Source organism: Lepidochelys kempii, chromosome 8 (assembly GCF_965140265.1).
Source record: "Lepidochelys kempii isolate rLepKem1 chromosome 8, rLepKem1.hap2, whole genome shotgun sequence".
NCBI classification, from domain to species: domain Eukaryota; kingdom Metazoa; phylum Chordata; order Testudines; family Cheloniidae; genus Lepidochelys; species Lepidochelys kempii.
The window spans coordinates 106,840,689-106,855,193 of record NC_133263.1 but is presented as its reverse complement, the minus strand read 5'-3'; the positions used below and the strand labels follow the sequence as shown (position 1 = coordinate 106,855,193).

The 14,505-nt window shown below is 47.3% G+C and overlaps 1 protein-coding gene across 3 annotated transcripts in view; it reads left to right on the top strand.

The window, feature by feature from the left end:
* ST3GAL3 (ST3 beta-galactoside alpha-2,3-sialyltransferase 3) overlaps positions 1–14,505 on the top strand; it is a 389,973-nt gene that overhangs the window by 335,504 nt on the left and 39,964 nt on the right. For all 3 annotated transcript variants that reach the window (XM_073357969.1, XM_073357970.1, XM_073357971.1), the window contains one exon: positions 393–539. In XM_073357969.1, the coding sequence (XP_073214070.1) occupies positions 393–539 (147 nt within the window). The remainder of the gene's footprint in view (positions 1–392; positions 540–14,505) is intronic.

The following is a 14,505-nucleotide window of genomic DNA, read 5'->3' as shown; positions in this document are numbered from 1 at the left end:
GGGGAAGACACAATTGTCCTATTTATGGTTTGTTTGGGTTTTTTTATTCTGCACCGTGCGCATGCATGGCAGTTTACAGAGCAAGATAGTGCCTTATAAGCGTACAGCCTAATTCAAGTATGACCCAGCGAGGGATGACAGTACATCTAGGGTAGAAGTGGGACATGGGAAAATGTGATTCATGCACAGGAGGAGTATGCGGCAGACGGCATCAGTTAGAGATTTTCTTGGATGTTTGGCTAATGATTTTTGATCAGCTGTGACCAGTACTAAGGCTGTGTCCAAGGGGAGAATGAGAACAGCTGTCCCTGGTGGATTTTCAGAGGATGACAGGGACATGGCATCTGTATTATCTAACCACCTGTGCTTGTTTTGCTGTCTCCATTCCCTAGAGTGCATCTGATGGATTTTGGAAGTCAGTGGCAACCCGTGTCCCAAGAGAAGCTCATGAGATTCGCATCCTGAATCCGTACTTCATCCAGGAGGCCGCTTTCAGCTTCATTGGCCTGCCTTTCAACAGCGGCCGGATGGGCAGAGGGGTAGGTGCAAGGTGGGGCACAGAAATCGGAGGGGATGGAAGAAGACGACACCAGAACTTGGTCTGTTTACACATCTGCTGCTGGTTGAAAAGGAAATACGAAGTATGGGGTTGCTGATAACAGAACTTCTCCTATTAAAAGTGTGTCAGTAAAGATTGATTGGAGCATTAGAACAGGGCACATAGTGTAAACAAGCAGAGTGAAAACATTTCAAGATCCCCATGTGTGTGAGGACTTAAAGAAACATGTATATCATAATGTATAATTTGGGAGACAATCTGTGATCATTTAATCAGACTGTATCATAATGCTGTATGTACACAAGGGGGCCGTTTGGCATTGCCGACTTGTGTGTGTTCTACCATGCTATTTTAATGTTCCGTTAATTTTTCCCCCTAGATTAATTACTCCAACCCCGTGATCAGTTATTCCTCTTCTTCTGACTCCCTTCAGTGGGTCAATATCTTTCTGGTAATGAGAAGGCCAGAATTTGAATGCAACGCTTTAGGTGTAGTTACCACAGAGTCATGCTGTGTGGTGTGATGGCTTTGCATACAGCCCCAAACTGCATCCCAAATTGGGTCCCAATCTTCAGTGTTGAGATGTGAGAGATTAATATGCTTTGGCTCATGTCCTAATTAACAAGAGTAAGTATGACTCTACCCAGGACCCTTTCATCAGCTCCTATAACCTGACCTTTTCTTCGGGAATATAGCAGTTGACAGGCCAGATCAGACCAAGAGGCCTCTGTAACGAGGCTGGTTCTGGCGGGACCCCACGGAGAGGTGCCAATTCAGGACAAATTGCTTCGAGCAGGGCAGTTACAGCCCAAGGCTGGGGTTTTTCCACCTCTAAAGCAAACCAAACCAGCCAGACAGAGAGGACTTTGGTTTTACCCCACTGGCTAACCATAAGTCACATAAGCAATTCCCTTAGACACTCCAGTTTCCCAGTATCCCCACCAGTGCCACTCATTATGGGGACAGATGGTTATGAAAACCAATACCCCAGTAAAAGAAAAAAAGGTTCACTCGATCTCAAAGGACCACGCCCCAGATCCAGGTCAATATACAAATCAGATCTTACCCACAAATAACGCTGTTGCCAATCCTTTCGAATCTAAAGGTTTATTCATTAAAGGAAAAAGACAGAGAAGAGAGCTAGAATTGGGTTCAATGGAATCAATGACATACAGTGATGGCCAAGTTCTTGGTTCAGGTTTGCAACAGTGATAGAATAAACTGCAGGTTCAAATCAAGTCTCTGGAGAACATCCCCAGCTGGGATGGGTCTTTCAGTCCTTGGTTCAAAGCTTCCATGTAGCAAAGTCCCTCGAGAGGTAAGAGGCAGGACTGAAGACCAGATGGAGGAGCTGCAGCAGGTTTGTATAGTCTCTTGCCATGTGGTCTCTTTGTTTGTTCCAAAGACAAGCTGCCCATCCCATGGCCTGGAAACACCTCAGAGTTCTGTCCATGGGCAGGTCCCTGCATACCTGGCTGAGTCCCAAGGTGTGTCTGCCTTCTCTCTGTGGGTCAGTTGTGTAGCTGAGGGTCCTTAATGGGCCACCCAGCAGGCTAGGCAGAGCTGACACCCACTTGTCTGGGGTGTCCCCCAGAAGCAGAGCATAAGTTTGAAATACAGACAGTATAGAGCCAATACTTATAACTTTAACTACAAAAATGATACACACATATAGACACCATAATCCTAACCAGCCAACCATAACCTCGTCTTAGACACCTTATTAGACCCCCTATATACAAGATTGGTGCCACTACAGGACCTTAGTTGCAAGAATGATCTATACGGTCCCAGATTATGTCAATAATGTCACAGCCCCCTATCCCAATACCCGGTCCCCATAGTGGTCAATGTGAGCTGTTCTGGAAGAAGGTGCAAAACATACATATCACACACAAAAACTACATTCAAATAAGATTGCAGGGTCAAGCTCTCAAAACTGAGGAAATGCCAGAATTAAGGCTGCCTGTGCAATCTTAATTCAGCCCCTTTGTACAGCTACATTAGGTCAATCATTACTTATACAATCACATACTGTCATTTCCAGACAAATCCTGCCTCATTCAGTGCATAGGATGGACGATGCTCACAGAATGAACAGCTGTTCAATAATCTGTGTTCTCCTTGTTGTTCAATGTGTGGCCCTATTCCTTGTTTATTGCACACTTCAAACCTTGCTCAGAAGACAGAATTACAGATTTCCCCACTGGCATGTCTCTGGGGTCACCACTGTAGTACTTGAATGCTTCGTATACATTAATTTATTTATTTTCACAACACTTCAGTGAGATGAATGGGTTTTATCCCCATTTTCTCCTTTGAGTGTGCTCTGCCTATTCCTACTCATGGGCTGCTTTGACTGGCGCAGCCTGAAGGGTAGAACTCTAGCTAGCAGCAGCCTTTGGAGTGCTCACCTGTCTCCCTCACCCTGTCCTCCGTGAACATGGGAAATTCCAAGGTGAGGGTACAAACAGGATGCGGCGCTCCTACAGCCTCGTTTCCTTCTAACCCTGAGCAGGGGAATGGTTTTGTGTGAGGTGCCAAAATCCCCTCAGAGCTGTGATTAGTTAGCTGGTTTAAATCCTAGTTATGAAGTAGTTAAATTGTTGTCAGTTAGGTAATAATATAGTTACAGTAAGTTAGTTACCTGGTATGGAACTGAGGAACAAGCCTGATTTCAGAAGATGTGTATTTTGTCTGGTAGTGTTCCTGGCATCAGATACACATGCTTGATCCCATGTTTATGTGAAGGATACTCACCCTCCAAGTGTTCAGTTTGCTCAGTGTTCACAATGAGATCAAAGAAGAAAAGACAAAAGAGGCTTCAAGCAATTCTCTTACAAGAAGCACAGTTGGCAAAATCCTCCAGAACTTGGAAAGGACAAGATTCCAGGAAAGCCCACAGGCTGGCACAGACATGTCTACTAGAAAGAAAGATAAATCTTCCTCCTCTCCATCTAGTGCTCAAAAAATCTGGTGGCAAGGATGAGAAAAGGAAACCCACCAAGGTGCGGGCCTCTTTGTTTACAGACAACCTTTTGGATAAAGTTTTGACTGGCAAGACAGCTCTCAGCAGTGTCAGCCTCTTTGAAAAGAGCCAATCCATGGGAGAAAGATTTTTCTAAACAAAACATATTTAAGGAGCCCATGCATGATATATATCCTCATGGGAAGGTGAGGAAAGATTCCTTTCCGCAAAAAAGAACAGGAGGTCTTGTGGCACTTTAGAGACTAACAAATGTATTTGAGCATAAGCTTTTGTGATTCGATATTCTTGGATCCGGATGAGCCAGTTCTGAAGGTGAGACTTAAGTAACAGGTGAGATGAGGGAATGCTGCAGCACCACAGCAGATAGTAGTCAAGGTTCGTAGATCAGAACCATCCCTGGTTCAGGAAGAGATCAGATCCATCCCTGGTTCAGGAAGAGATTGAATCAGGTATAGTAAGAGAACAGGCAGAAGATGTATGCAACAGCCTCAGATATGTGTTTCTCCAGAAAGGAGAGGATGTTTAGAAGAATTCTGAATTTCTCCTCTAGTTTCACCACCTAAAACACCCTCTGTTTTCCCAGCGAAGAATTTTTCTCCCGTTTCCTTGTCCAGCCAAGGGTATTGCTGTCTCCAGTTCTTTCTGAACCGAGAATGACCACAGTGAGGAGTAAGAATATTGATTGCAGACCAGATCCACACAAGAAGTATTATGGACAAAGGCACTCCTATACCTCAGAACCGTCTGGACAAAGTTATGTACAACCAGAGCCAAAGATGGTTTTCTGGCCTGACTGGCAAATGCCACTTTATAGATGGGCCTGTTTCTTTTACTGGTCACAGCTATGGGTTCATGTCTCCATGATTGGCTTTTCTGGCAACAGTGCACAGGTGTGATCGGCCTGATTGCTGTAAGCAGGGAAGACTGTCCTCTCCCTTTTGCCTGTGCTCAATGTGGGGCTTGTAAACCCCATCACATGCCCAGATCCTTTTCAGCAGTATGACCACCTAGCCAGCAATTCCCCATTTCGTATTTGTGCACTTGAATTTTCCTTCCTAAATGAAGTACTATGAACTTGTCTTCATTGAATTTAATCTTCTTGAATTCAGATCCGTTCTCCATTTTGTCAAGGTCGTTTTGAATTCTAATCCTGTTCCCCAAAGTTCTTGCAACCCCTCCCAGCTTGGTGTCATCTTCAAATTTTATAAACATACTCTCCATTCCTCTATCCAAGTCATTAATGAAAATATTGACTAGTACTGGATCCAGGACTGACCTCTGCAGGACCCCACTGGATACACCCTCTCCTTGACAGCGAGCCATTGATAACTACCCTGTGCATATGGTCTTTCTTCAGGCTCTGCTGACTTGAATACATCTAACTTACCTAAATATTCTGTAACCCGTTTTTTCTCTGTTTCAGCTCGTGTTCCTTCCCCCGGGTTGTCAGTATTACTTGTGTTGAATCTCTGGTCACCATTACCCTATTTAGTGGAGACTGAAGCAAAACAGGCATTAAACACCTCAGCTTTCTTGATGTCGTCAGTTATGAGGTTTCCTTTCCCGCTTCATCTTTCTTTTGCTCCTTATGTATTAAAGAACCTCTTCTCGCACCAGGTCTGCCTCCGTCTGGACCTCAGAACAAGTGTTACCTTTAACACTGTTTACTTGTGTTATTTTCTCATTTCAAAAAAGGAGGGGGGCCTTCGTCCCAGTTTGGATTTAAGGAAATTAAACACATTTAAAAGTTTCATTTCCACAAGCTTTCTCTAACTTCTATAATCCCTTCTCTTTCCCTTCTGGATTGGTTTGCAGGTCTGGACTTAAAAGACGCATATTTTCGTATTTCAGTAACACCTTGTCAACGGAAATGCCTGCGCTTTGTGGTAGGGAAGGACTGGTTGTGGTGCAAGGTCCTCCCCTTTGGATTCAGTGTCCTGGGTATTTACAAAGTGCCTGTCTGTAGTAGCAGCATACCTAAGAAGGCAGGGGATGTTTGTTTATCCATATGTGGACAACTTGTTAATATAAGTGTCGTCCAAGGCAGACATCATAGAAATATGGGACTGGAAGGGACCTCGAGAGGTCTCTAGTCCAGTCCCCTGTGCTGAAGTAGGACTAAGTATTATCTAGACCGTCCCTGACAGGGGTTTGTTTAACCTGTTCATAAAAACCCCCAGTGATGGAGATTCTACAACTGTCACGACTGTGACATGGGGGTCTGATCAAGAGGTCAGAGCAGGAGTCAGGTTTTGTCCCTAATTCTTGTGTTGTTTTTTTATTAGTCATCCTTTGTAATTTGAACTAGTTGCCACTTTTTATGTGACTTTTTTTTTTTTTTGAGTTTCGGTTTGTTGAAGATCTGGTTAAGCCAGGGTGGTGTCTTCCCACATTTCCTTCCTTCCTACACATTGGGATAGTTTGCTCCTGTGCCTTTAAAAAGCTGTGAATTTTCCTGAACTCTTTTTTTCCCCGCAGACTTGCTTCCCACACGATCTTATGTACCAATTCTTTGAGCTTGCTAAAGTCTACCTTCTTGAAGTCTATTGTCTTTATTCACTGTTTTCCTTCCTACCATCCCTTAGAATCATGAACTCTATCATTTCATCATCACTTTTACTCAAGCTGCCTTCTACCTTCAAATTCTTAACCAGTTCCTCCCTGTTTGTCAGAATTAGATGTAGAACGGCCTCTCCCCTAGTTGCTTGTTCCACCTTCTGCAATAAAAGGTTGTCAACAACGCAGTCCAAAAATGTGTTGTGTAATCAGTGACTTGCTGTTTTATTTTCCCAACAGTTGTCTGGATAGTTGAAGTCCTCCATCATGACCACTGCCATCATATTACATGTAAAGCAGATATTTTCAATTTGCCATTCTGGGATTACAAATAAATTGGGAAAAGTCATTCTTAAACTCGACTCAGAGAATCCTCTTTATGGGGCCATATAGTGACCATACTGTGGCAAGAGCCTTTCTCCCAGAGGGGAGAGATGTAAAAATAAAAATCTCTCTATATCTCCGTCTCCAATGTCCACCCCAACAGATTCTCTTTTTTCTGGGTTTACTGGCACCAACCATGGCAGTGACACCATATGCTCGTCTTCAGCTGAGGATCTTCAGCACTGGTTAGCAGTCCTGACAATCTAGGCTCACACCCCAGTTCCCCCTACACACAGCTAAGTTCCATCCCAGTCTCCTTGTCTAGCCGGTCCCAGTTCCCCCTGTCCCTCTGGATTTCCAGGTCCTCATCCAGCCTATCTTTCTCCCCCAGCCTGGCCTCCAGTCACCACCCCCAACCCTGCCCATGTTCCCAGTTCCCACTGGCTCCTGGTCTCAGCTTTCCTTTCCAGGCTCAGTGGCTTTGCCCAGCCAGTCCCAGTTCTTCCCCTGTATCCTGGCTTCTCATGAGATCCGTTGTCTCTCCCCCTTTACCTCCTTCCTCCTCCCCCCAATGCTCCCCAGTCCCACCTACTGGCTCCCAGTGTTCTTTCTGCCCCATTTCCCTGCATGGCTCCTAATCCCAGTGTTCTGGGACACCCAGTCCCAGTCTCTCTCCCCCTGCCAGCCACCAGCTCCAGTTTCTGCCTCCCCCCAGCTCCTTGTTCCATCTCTAACCCTCCCCCACCCCACCCCCACCCAGTCTGGCCCCGGCATTCAAATCAGGTCGCTTCCTTCCCCCACGCTGCCTGGGTCCAACGAGAGAGGCACTGAGAGTACAGAAGAGACTGGCTCCCTGCTCTCAGTCAGGTGCCTGAGACTGGCCCTGCCCTAGTCCATAGCAGCATAGACCTGCAATTGCAGGGAAAGCCCTGCTCAGCTCTGGACTGGAGCTTCTGTGGACAGGCTCTTCCGGGAATTTAGCTGCTAAAATCTGAGCCTCTCTTGAGCAATGTTTCAAAGGCTTATACATTGCACGAATTTGGACAGATTTTCACAGAGTTGACAAAATGTCAAGTTCAGTGGTGGGCAACCTGCGGCCCGTCAGAGTAATCTGCTGGCGGGCCAAGAGACAGTCTGTTTACATTGACCGTCAGCACACATGGTCGCCTGCAGCTCCCAGTGGCCGTGGTTTGCCGTTCCCGGCCACTGGGAGCTGCGGGCGGCCGTACCTGTCAACAGTCAGTGTAAACAAACTGTTTCGTGGCCCGCCAGCAGATTACCCTGATGGGCCGCAGGTTGCCCACCACTGGTCAAGTTCCTTCTTCAACACTTGGCAGGGCTCGAGATTTTTCAAAGAAAACAGCATCAGAATTTTTTCATGTGGGGAAACAACATATTTTCTGGTTTCAGAGTAGAAGCCTTGTTAGTCTGTATCTGCAAAAAGAACAGGAGGACTTGTGGCACCTTAGAGACTAACAAATTTATTTGAGCATGAGCTTTCGTGAGCTACAGCTCACTTCATCGGATGCCACAAGTACGCCTTTTCTTTTAACATATTTTTCCTTGGCCTCATTCTCAGAAACCATCGAACCGTTTTGGCAAAGTTTCTCCCTACCCCCACCCCAAAGTCAGTCTGAGGCAGTCACCCAGCATGGAAAATTTCAGTCCGGATTGTTAAAGCTTGGCAAAATTATAAGCAACTGAAAACAGGGTCGTATAATGGCAAGTGTTGGGCACCCTTAATAATGGGCAGTGCTCCCAGCCCTATTTATAAGTAGCCTTCCATAGACTGTTACAGGATAACCTGCCGCCTAGGAGACTTCTCTCCTAACCCCTATAGACGGTGCCTTGAGCCCTGAAGAAGGGTCCAAATCTCTTCCAAAACTCTTATTATTTTAATATTTACGATTATCTCTCTGTCTATTCTTGTTGCCCATATAAATATCTAATCTTTATTTTTATCCTGCTGAGCTTGTCTCTAATCATATCCAGTGGCAACGAGTTCCACAAGCCAAATGCGCATTATGTAGGGCTTGTCTACATAGAGAGTTAGTGCACGGTAGGCCAGAGTGTAAACCAACAGCACACTAGCTTACCATGCTCTAACTCATCGCGTGGACCCTGCTACAGTGAGCTAAAAGTTCAGTGGTGCACTTTGACGTACCACCACTGAAGTGCGCTAAGGAACTTCTAGTGCACTGTAGCCAGGTCCACATGGTGAGATAGTGCTCTGCAAGCTAGTGTGATGTAGATTCACACACTGACTTGCTGTGCTTTAACTCTCCATTTAAACAAGACTGGGAGGGGCGGGGATCACAGCTCCTTTTATCCATTTTGAATTTGCTGCCTTTCGGTTTCATAGACTGCTTCCTGGTTCTTGTGTTATGAGAGAAGGTGACTAGAAACTCCCAATCTACCTCGTTTAAACAACACGTTGTTTGTCTACTTTGGCTTTATCATGTTCCCTCTTATGTGTCTCCTATCTAAGATAACGAGTGCCAGTCTTTTCAGTCTCTCCCTGTAGAGGAGTTTTCTTATGCTCCTAATTACTCTCCTTGCGGTTCTTTGGATCTCCTCTGTTGCTGCTCTGTCCTGGGGAGACCAGGAGTGAACACTGTATTCCCAGTGAGGGCTCTAAAGGAGAGTCTTCTGCAGAGCTACATGTATGTGGGGTCTGAGAAGTAGGGACGATGCTGCCTACAGATTGGGAACATCATTCCCCGCCGTGCACTCTGCCCACCAGAGCTCAGTGTTCGGTGGAGCATCATGTCTGTAACAGACCAGCTCCCCAGGCTTGCTGCCATTTAGTGAGCAGTAGGGCAGTTCTGTGCTCACAGATTGGTTGGGAGGGAGACCACAGCCGGCACTCTGGGTTCCCTAGCTGTGTGCTTTCGGGTGATGGTTTTATATTTCCTCTCCCTGTGCCGGCACACGTCGACCATTATTCATTAATAACTAAGTGCAAAGAGAGAGAGAGAGAATAACAAAACCAGTTAAAAATCTCAGACTTGCCTCAGAACGGCATGCCTCAGACAGCTCCTGGAACTGGATCTCCCTCGCCTCTCACAAAGGCACTGTCTCTGCATTCGTCTTACGACACTGAGTCCTGCACCTGGCACGTGGTGAGCTAGGGAGCTGGTGCCACTGACTGGTGCTCGGTTAGCCGACCTGCTTGCTCCTAAATGAGCCAGCCCGGAGCATGTTTGTGCATTTGATCTGACTGACGAACAGCATTGCTTGTCATGCTGTGAATGAAGAGTGAACTGTTTGGAATCATTGGGAGTTCAGTGCTAGATTTTTGTCCAAGTGCTGATAGGTGGATGCCCAGAGATAGGAAACCCTTCAGAACCAGCCAATGTGCCCCATTAAAGAGCTGCAGACAGATTCAGTCTAGTAGGACTGATCTTGTGCAGAGGTTTGTATGCCTCTGGTGGCGTTCTGCAGCAAGCGCGCACACGCAGTTCTGGATGCACCGAATTTCTGCTCTAGCAAGTAGAGTTCCCTACACCAGCCATTCCCTCCCGTAGGAATCCTGACTCTTGCTGGTTACTCTAGTGGCTATCCTGGGAAGGAGGTGTCTGACAGGCCCTGAGGAGGGACAGAAACCACCAGACCTTTATTTTCTCTGGACTTGGTTTTATTTTTAAGCATGGTATCTTAATACACAAGATATTTCATTTGCTCTGAGAGGAACAGCAAGTATCCGGAAATGAGAATGCTGTGAACTGAAGTTTATGAGGTTTTGATAGGTTGTTTAACACACATCAGATTGGGAAACCAAGAGGGCTTAATTGGAACCTGATGTTTCACTTCATGAAAGTCCATTTGGGCATTTAGAAGAAAACTAGTTTATGAGTCTTTCTGAGAAGCAGGCTCTGTGGGTGCCCGCTGTCGGATTGTGTAGCTGATAGTTCGCTGCATCAGCAGGCCTGCCTGGGGCAGCGAGAGCCCTGCAGGTGCAGGAGAATGGGGAGCCGGGGTAGGTGGGGGCAGGTAGGAACTGGAACATCATGATGCAGTGATTCCATCAGAGCTTGTCTGAAGGGAAGGGAAGAAGGTCCCATGGGTGCAAATATGATGTTTAACGTCATGCAAACTCTTCCATCAGTGAACTTCCAGGGGTGCCCAGGCTGCCTGCACTCCAAAGGAACATGGCTGACTTTTGCAGCAGCCCAGAAACGGAGCAGTTACAGAGGGGAGGAGGAGGGGAGTAGGACCCTGTAGCTACAGGTTTGACATAGCCCATGTCACTGGAGAGTTTAAATGGGAGAAGGAAATGGGACCGTGCAGGGATTGGTATTGTGACTCATTCTCCCAGACCGGGAGCGTTCCTGCGAGGGAATTTGGCCCCTATAAAGCAGGGTCATCAATGAGCATAATCCAGATAATTTCACCAGTGAGACTGCTGGGAAATAGAACCCTACAGCTGCATTACTGCGGCCAGAACTGCTCAGTCCGGAACTGTGCTCTAGAAACACCTGCCCTGGAACCGCTGTGAGCGTGCGAGGGCTCTGTGTTGTCAGGAGGGGATGCAGGGGAGGGCAAAGGAAAGCCCTGAGGAGCTGTAATAAAGCTGTATCACGCTGCAGGGTCAGGCTCTCCACTGGGGAGTCTGCTCAGGGGCCGATTGGTGTCCTGCACTGCTCATGCGTATCAGGTATCCTCGCTCAGGAGGATCAGGGCTCATAGACTCCTCAGGAACCAAGGCCGACATGAAATCCTCATCAAGAGCAGTAATAGTCCACTCATCTTTGTTTGCAAATGCTTAAATAAACGTCCAGACTCTTCTAGCACTCCACATATGGTAACAATATGCTGCCAGTTACCATGGTAATGTTTGGGCTTTTGCAGTGAGGTTGAGGAGGGTAAGTAAATGGCTCAAGGCTGATCTCAAAGCGTTTTTTCCAGGATTTAATAAAGGGTGAATTCAGGAACTTCCTCTGCTTTGCTAATGTAATTGGGGCCAGATGGGCCCGGAGGATGACAGCAGGTCCAAGGAAGAGGCGTGTTCAGGTTGCATGCATAGCACGGGTGTCAGAAGGTTCCTTGAAAGCAGCGTGGGGTTAGAGTGGGACATAAGCTCACTGGGAGGGAGAGTCCAAGGCTGGACCGACAGGGAACAGTGGCCCCTCTTTGGGGATGAGCAGACGTTCCTGAGGCTGCAACAGTCCGTTTGCCACATTCTTCCTGGGGGTTAGCAAGGGCTGGGGAGCACAGTTAGTCCAGACTCCTAAAAAGTAAGCAAACCATTTCCAGTGCTTTGCTGTCTGTGCGTTGGGGGACAAGTTGGAGGCAAGGTTGTTTGGGATCTCAGTGAGGTCCAGGGGAAACTGTTTTCTTGGCAGGAGCTGTGGCCTTGTTACCGCATGAGGGCGGTGTAATGCAATCCTTGGGTCCTACCAATGTGTGTGGTGGGGTGCAGAAGCAGCGTAAGGAAGGGAGGGATCTGACTGGTCTGACATCCCCATTATTCCAGTCTCAGCTGTGCTTCCTTTTTCTGCACCATATGTCGTCATAGGAGGCAAATAGAGAGCCAGGGAAAGGGGCCACTCAGCTGCATTTCCAGTTAGTTATAGCAATGGTTCAAGTTAAACACAAGCTTTGAGTCTGCAAGAGAGTGAATGTACTTCTCTGCAGTGTGTGCTGGACTGATAAATCCATCAGCACTGCTGGGCAAGCTACTGAGTGTCAAAAGAGATCCCCTCTTCCTGATCCCCATGCTGTCCTCTGCAGTGCCAATCATCTGTCCAGGAACCCTCATAGACAACAGAGTAGGGAGTAGGGTTGCAAGGTGCCCAGTTTTCAACCAGAAAGTCTGGTTGAAATGGGACCTGACAGTGTCCAGTCAGCCCTACTGACAGGACACCCAAAGTCCAGTTACTGCAGGCATGGAGGCACCAGGTCATTACCCATGCCAGCCTCTACCCAGCCGGAGCCGCCTCCTACCTGCATTGGGCAGCTGCAGCTCCCAACCTCGGCTCTGCAGGCGAGTCCCTCCCAACCCAGGCAGAGAGGAGAGGGGAAAAGCAACTGGGGATGGGAGTGGGAGAAAGAAAAGCAAATGGGGGCAAAGCCTCAGGGGTAGGGGCGGGGCCTTGGGTGGAAACGGCAGGACCTCGTGAGAAGAGGCGGGGCAGAGGAAGGGCCTCGCAGGGAAGAGGCAGGGGTGGGGTGGAGGAAGTTCTGGCACTCCTGCTAGAGTGTCCAGTTTTTAAAGATTACAAAGTTGGCAACCCTAGTTGGGAGAGCTAGTTCAGAAGTGGTCAGAGGCACAAATCATTCAGGAAAGAGAGTGGGGGGCTCTCCATCTGCCATTAAATAGGAAAGCTAAAATCTACTGGGGCATCACATTTCCTCTATTGGCCAGTCACTATTTTGTCCCTTCTCTCTACCATCTAATCGCTAACAGGTTCAGAAGAATCCCCCATTTACAGAAAGAGATGAGATGGGAGGCTGGGGAAGGGACGGGGGCACGGAGGCACGGAAAGCAAAGAGACACTTTTGTTTGTTTCTGATTTGGGTTTTGTCCGCACGGAGTCAGCTGCAGCCCTGGATTTTGAGCTCCTCCGTCAGGGACCACGTCTGTCTGTGTGTTCTGTAGAATGCTGAGCACTTTCTCGATACTTAGTAAGTGACTAACTTTCTATTTAAAATGGTGCGATTTCAAATTCTGGACCTTTTTGGTCGTAAGACCTACTCGTCAGCAACATTTCAGTTCAGGAGAGCTGACCACCAGGCACCGTGTGACCACCTGAACTATGGGAAGTTTAATGCTTTTAGTGACCATTTACCATGGGAACGTCTAGAACAGCTCAGCGCCATAATAAAGGAGGGTCAGCTCCTGGCAAAAATTTCACAGCAGTCTTTACTTGATGCAGCAGACACTGCATCCAGGTCCGTTTCCACTGCAGTAGTGATGAGGCAAGCTTCCTGGCTTCAGTTGTTGGGTTTCTGCGGGAGCTACAGTCAACGGTGGAAGATTTACTTTTCGATGGCCAGAAGCTTTTTCCAGATTCCATGGACAACTCACTTCATACTCTAAAGGACTCTAGAGCGACACTTGGGTCTTTAGGGATATACGCACCTGCAAATAAAAGAAAGTTTATCAGGTCTCAGTTGGCACAAAGATCCTGCCCTGCTCAATTTTCCAGCTTCTATGGGCCACCAGAACCATTGGCTTAAGAGGTCAAGGTTCCCCCCCCCGCCGCCCGCAAAAAGACTTGTAGCTACCTCGACTGCTTCAGCCCAGCCATCAACATAGTCCAGACTATAATGTCAGACAAACGGGTGTCAGAGGCCATTACTTCTGTTTATTCTATCCATTTACCTCCATCCCAGCCTTCCAACCTCTTCAGGGACCTGTCTCATGATCAATTGCGGACACAGGAAATCTCATTGCTCCTTAGTCTAGGAGCCATTGACCCAGTCCCACTTCAACATGGGAAAAGGGTCCTGTTCAAGATATTTTCTGATACCCAAGAAAAACAGGAGTTGGAGGCTGATATTAGATCTCAGACAATTGAACAAGCATGTCCAACATCTGAAATTCAGGCTGGTGTCCCTAGCAGCCATAATTCCCTCCCGGAACTAGGGGACTGGTTTGCGACCCTTGACCTCAAAGATGCTTACTTCCACGTAGCAATTCATCCTTCTCACTAAAGATTTCTTTGTTTCACATTCAATCACGATCATTACCAGTGCCAGATTCAACCTTCTGCCTGTCATCCTCCCCAAGGGTGTTCTCCAAAATCATGGAAGTCTTTCCCTACCTCAGCAACTGGCTGCTCCAGGATCAATCATGTCAGGAGGAATGGTCGGCAGTTCAAACAACAACTTTATTATTCCAAAGTCTAGGCCTGCAGATAAATCTCGAGAAATGGATCTTGACCCCCTACACAATGAATTCTCTTTATGGGGGCATTTTTGGATTTGCTGATGGGCAGAGCTTATCTCCCTCTTGACAGGCTCCTTATGCTAAAAAAGAGTGTGACTCAGCCTCACTTTTCAACAAGGGCATGTCTGCAACTGCTGGGGCACATGGCAGCTTGTGTTTTTGTGACACATAATGCCAGGTTGT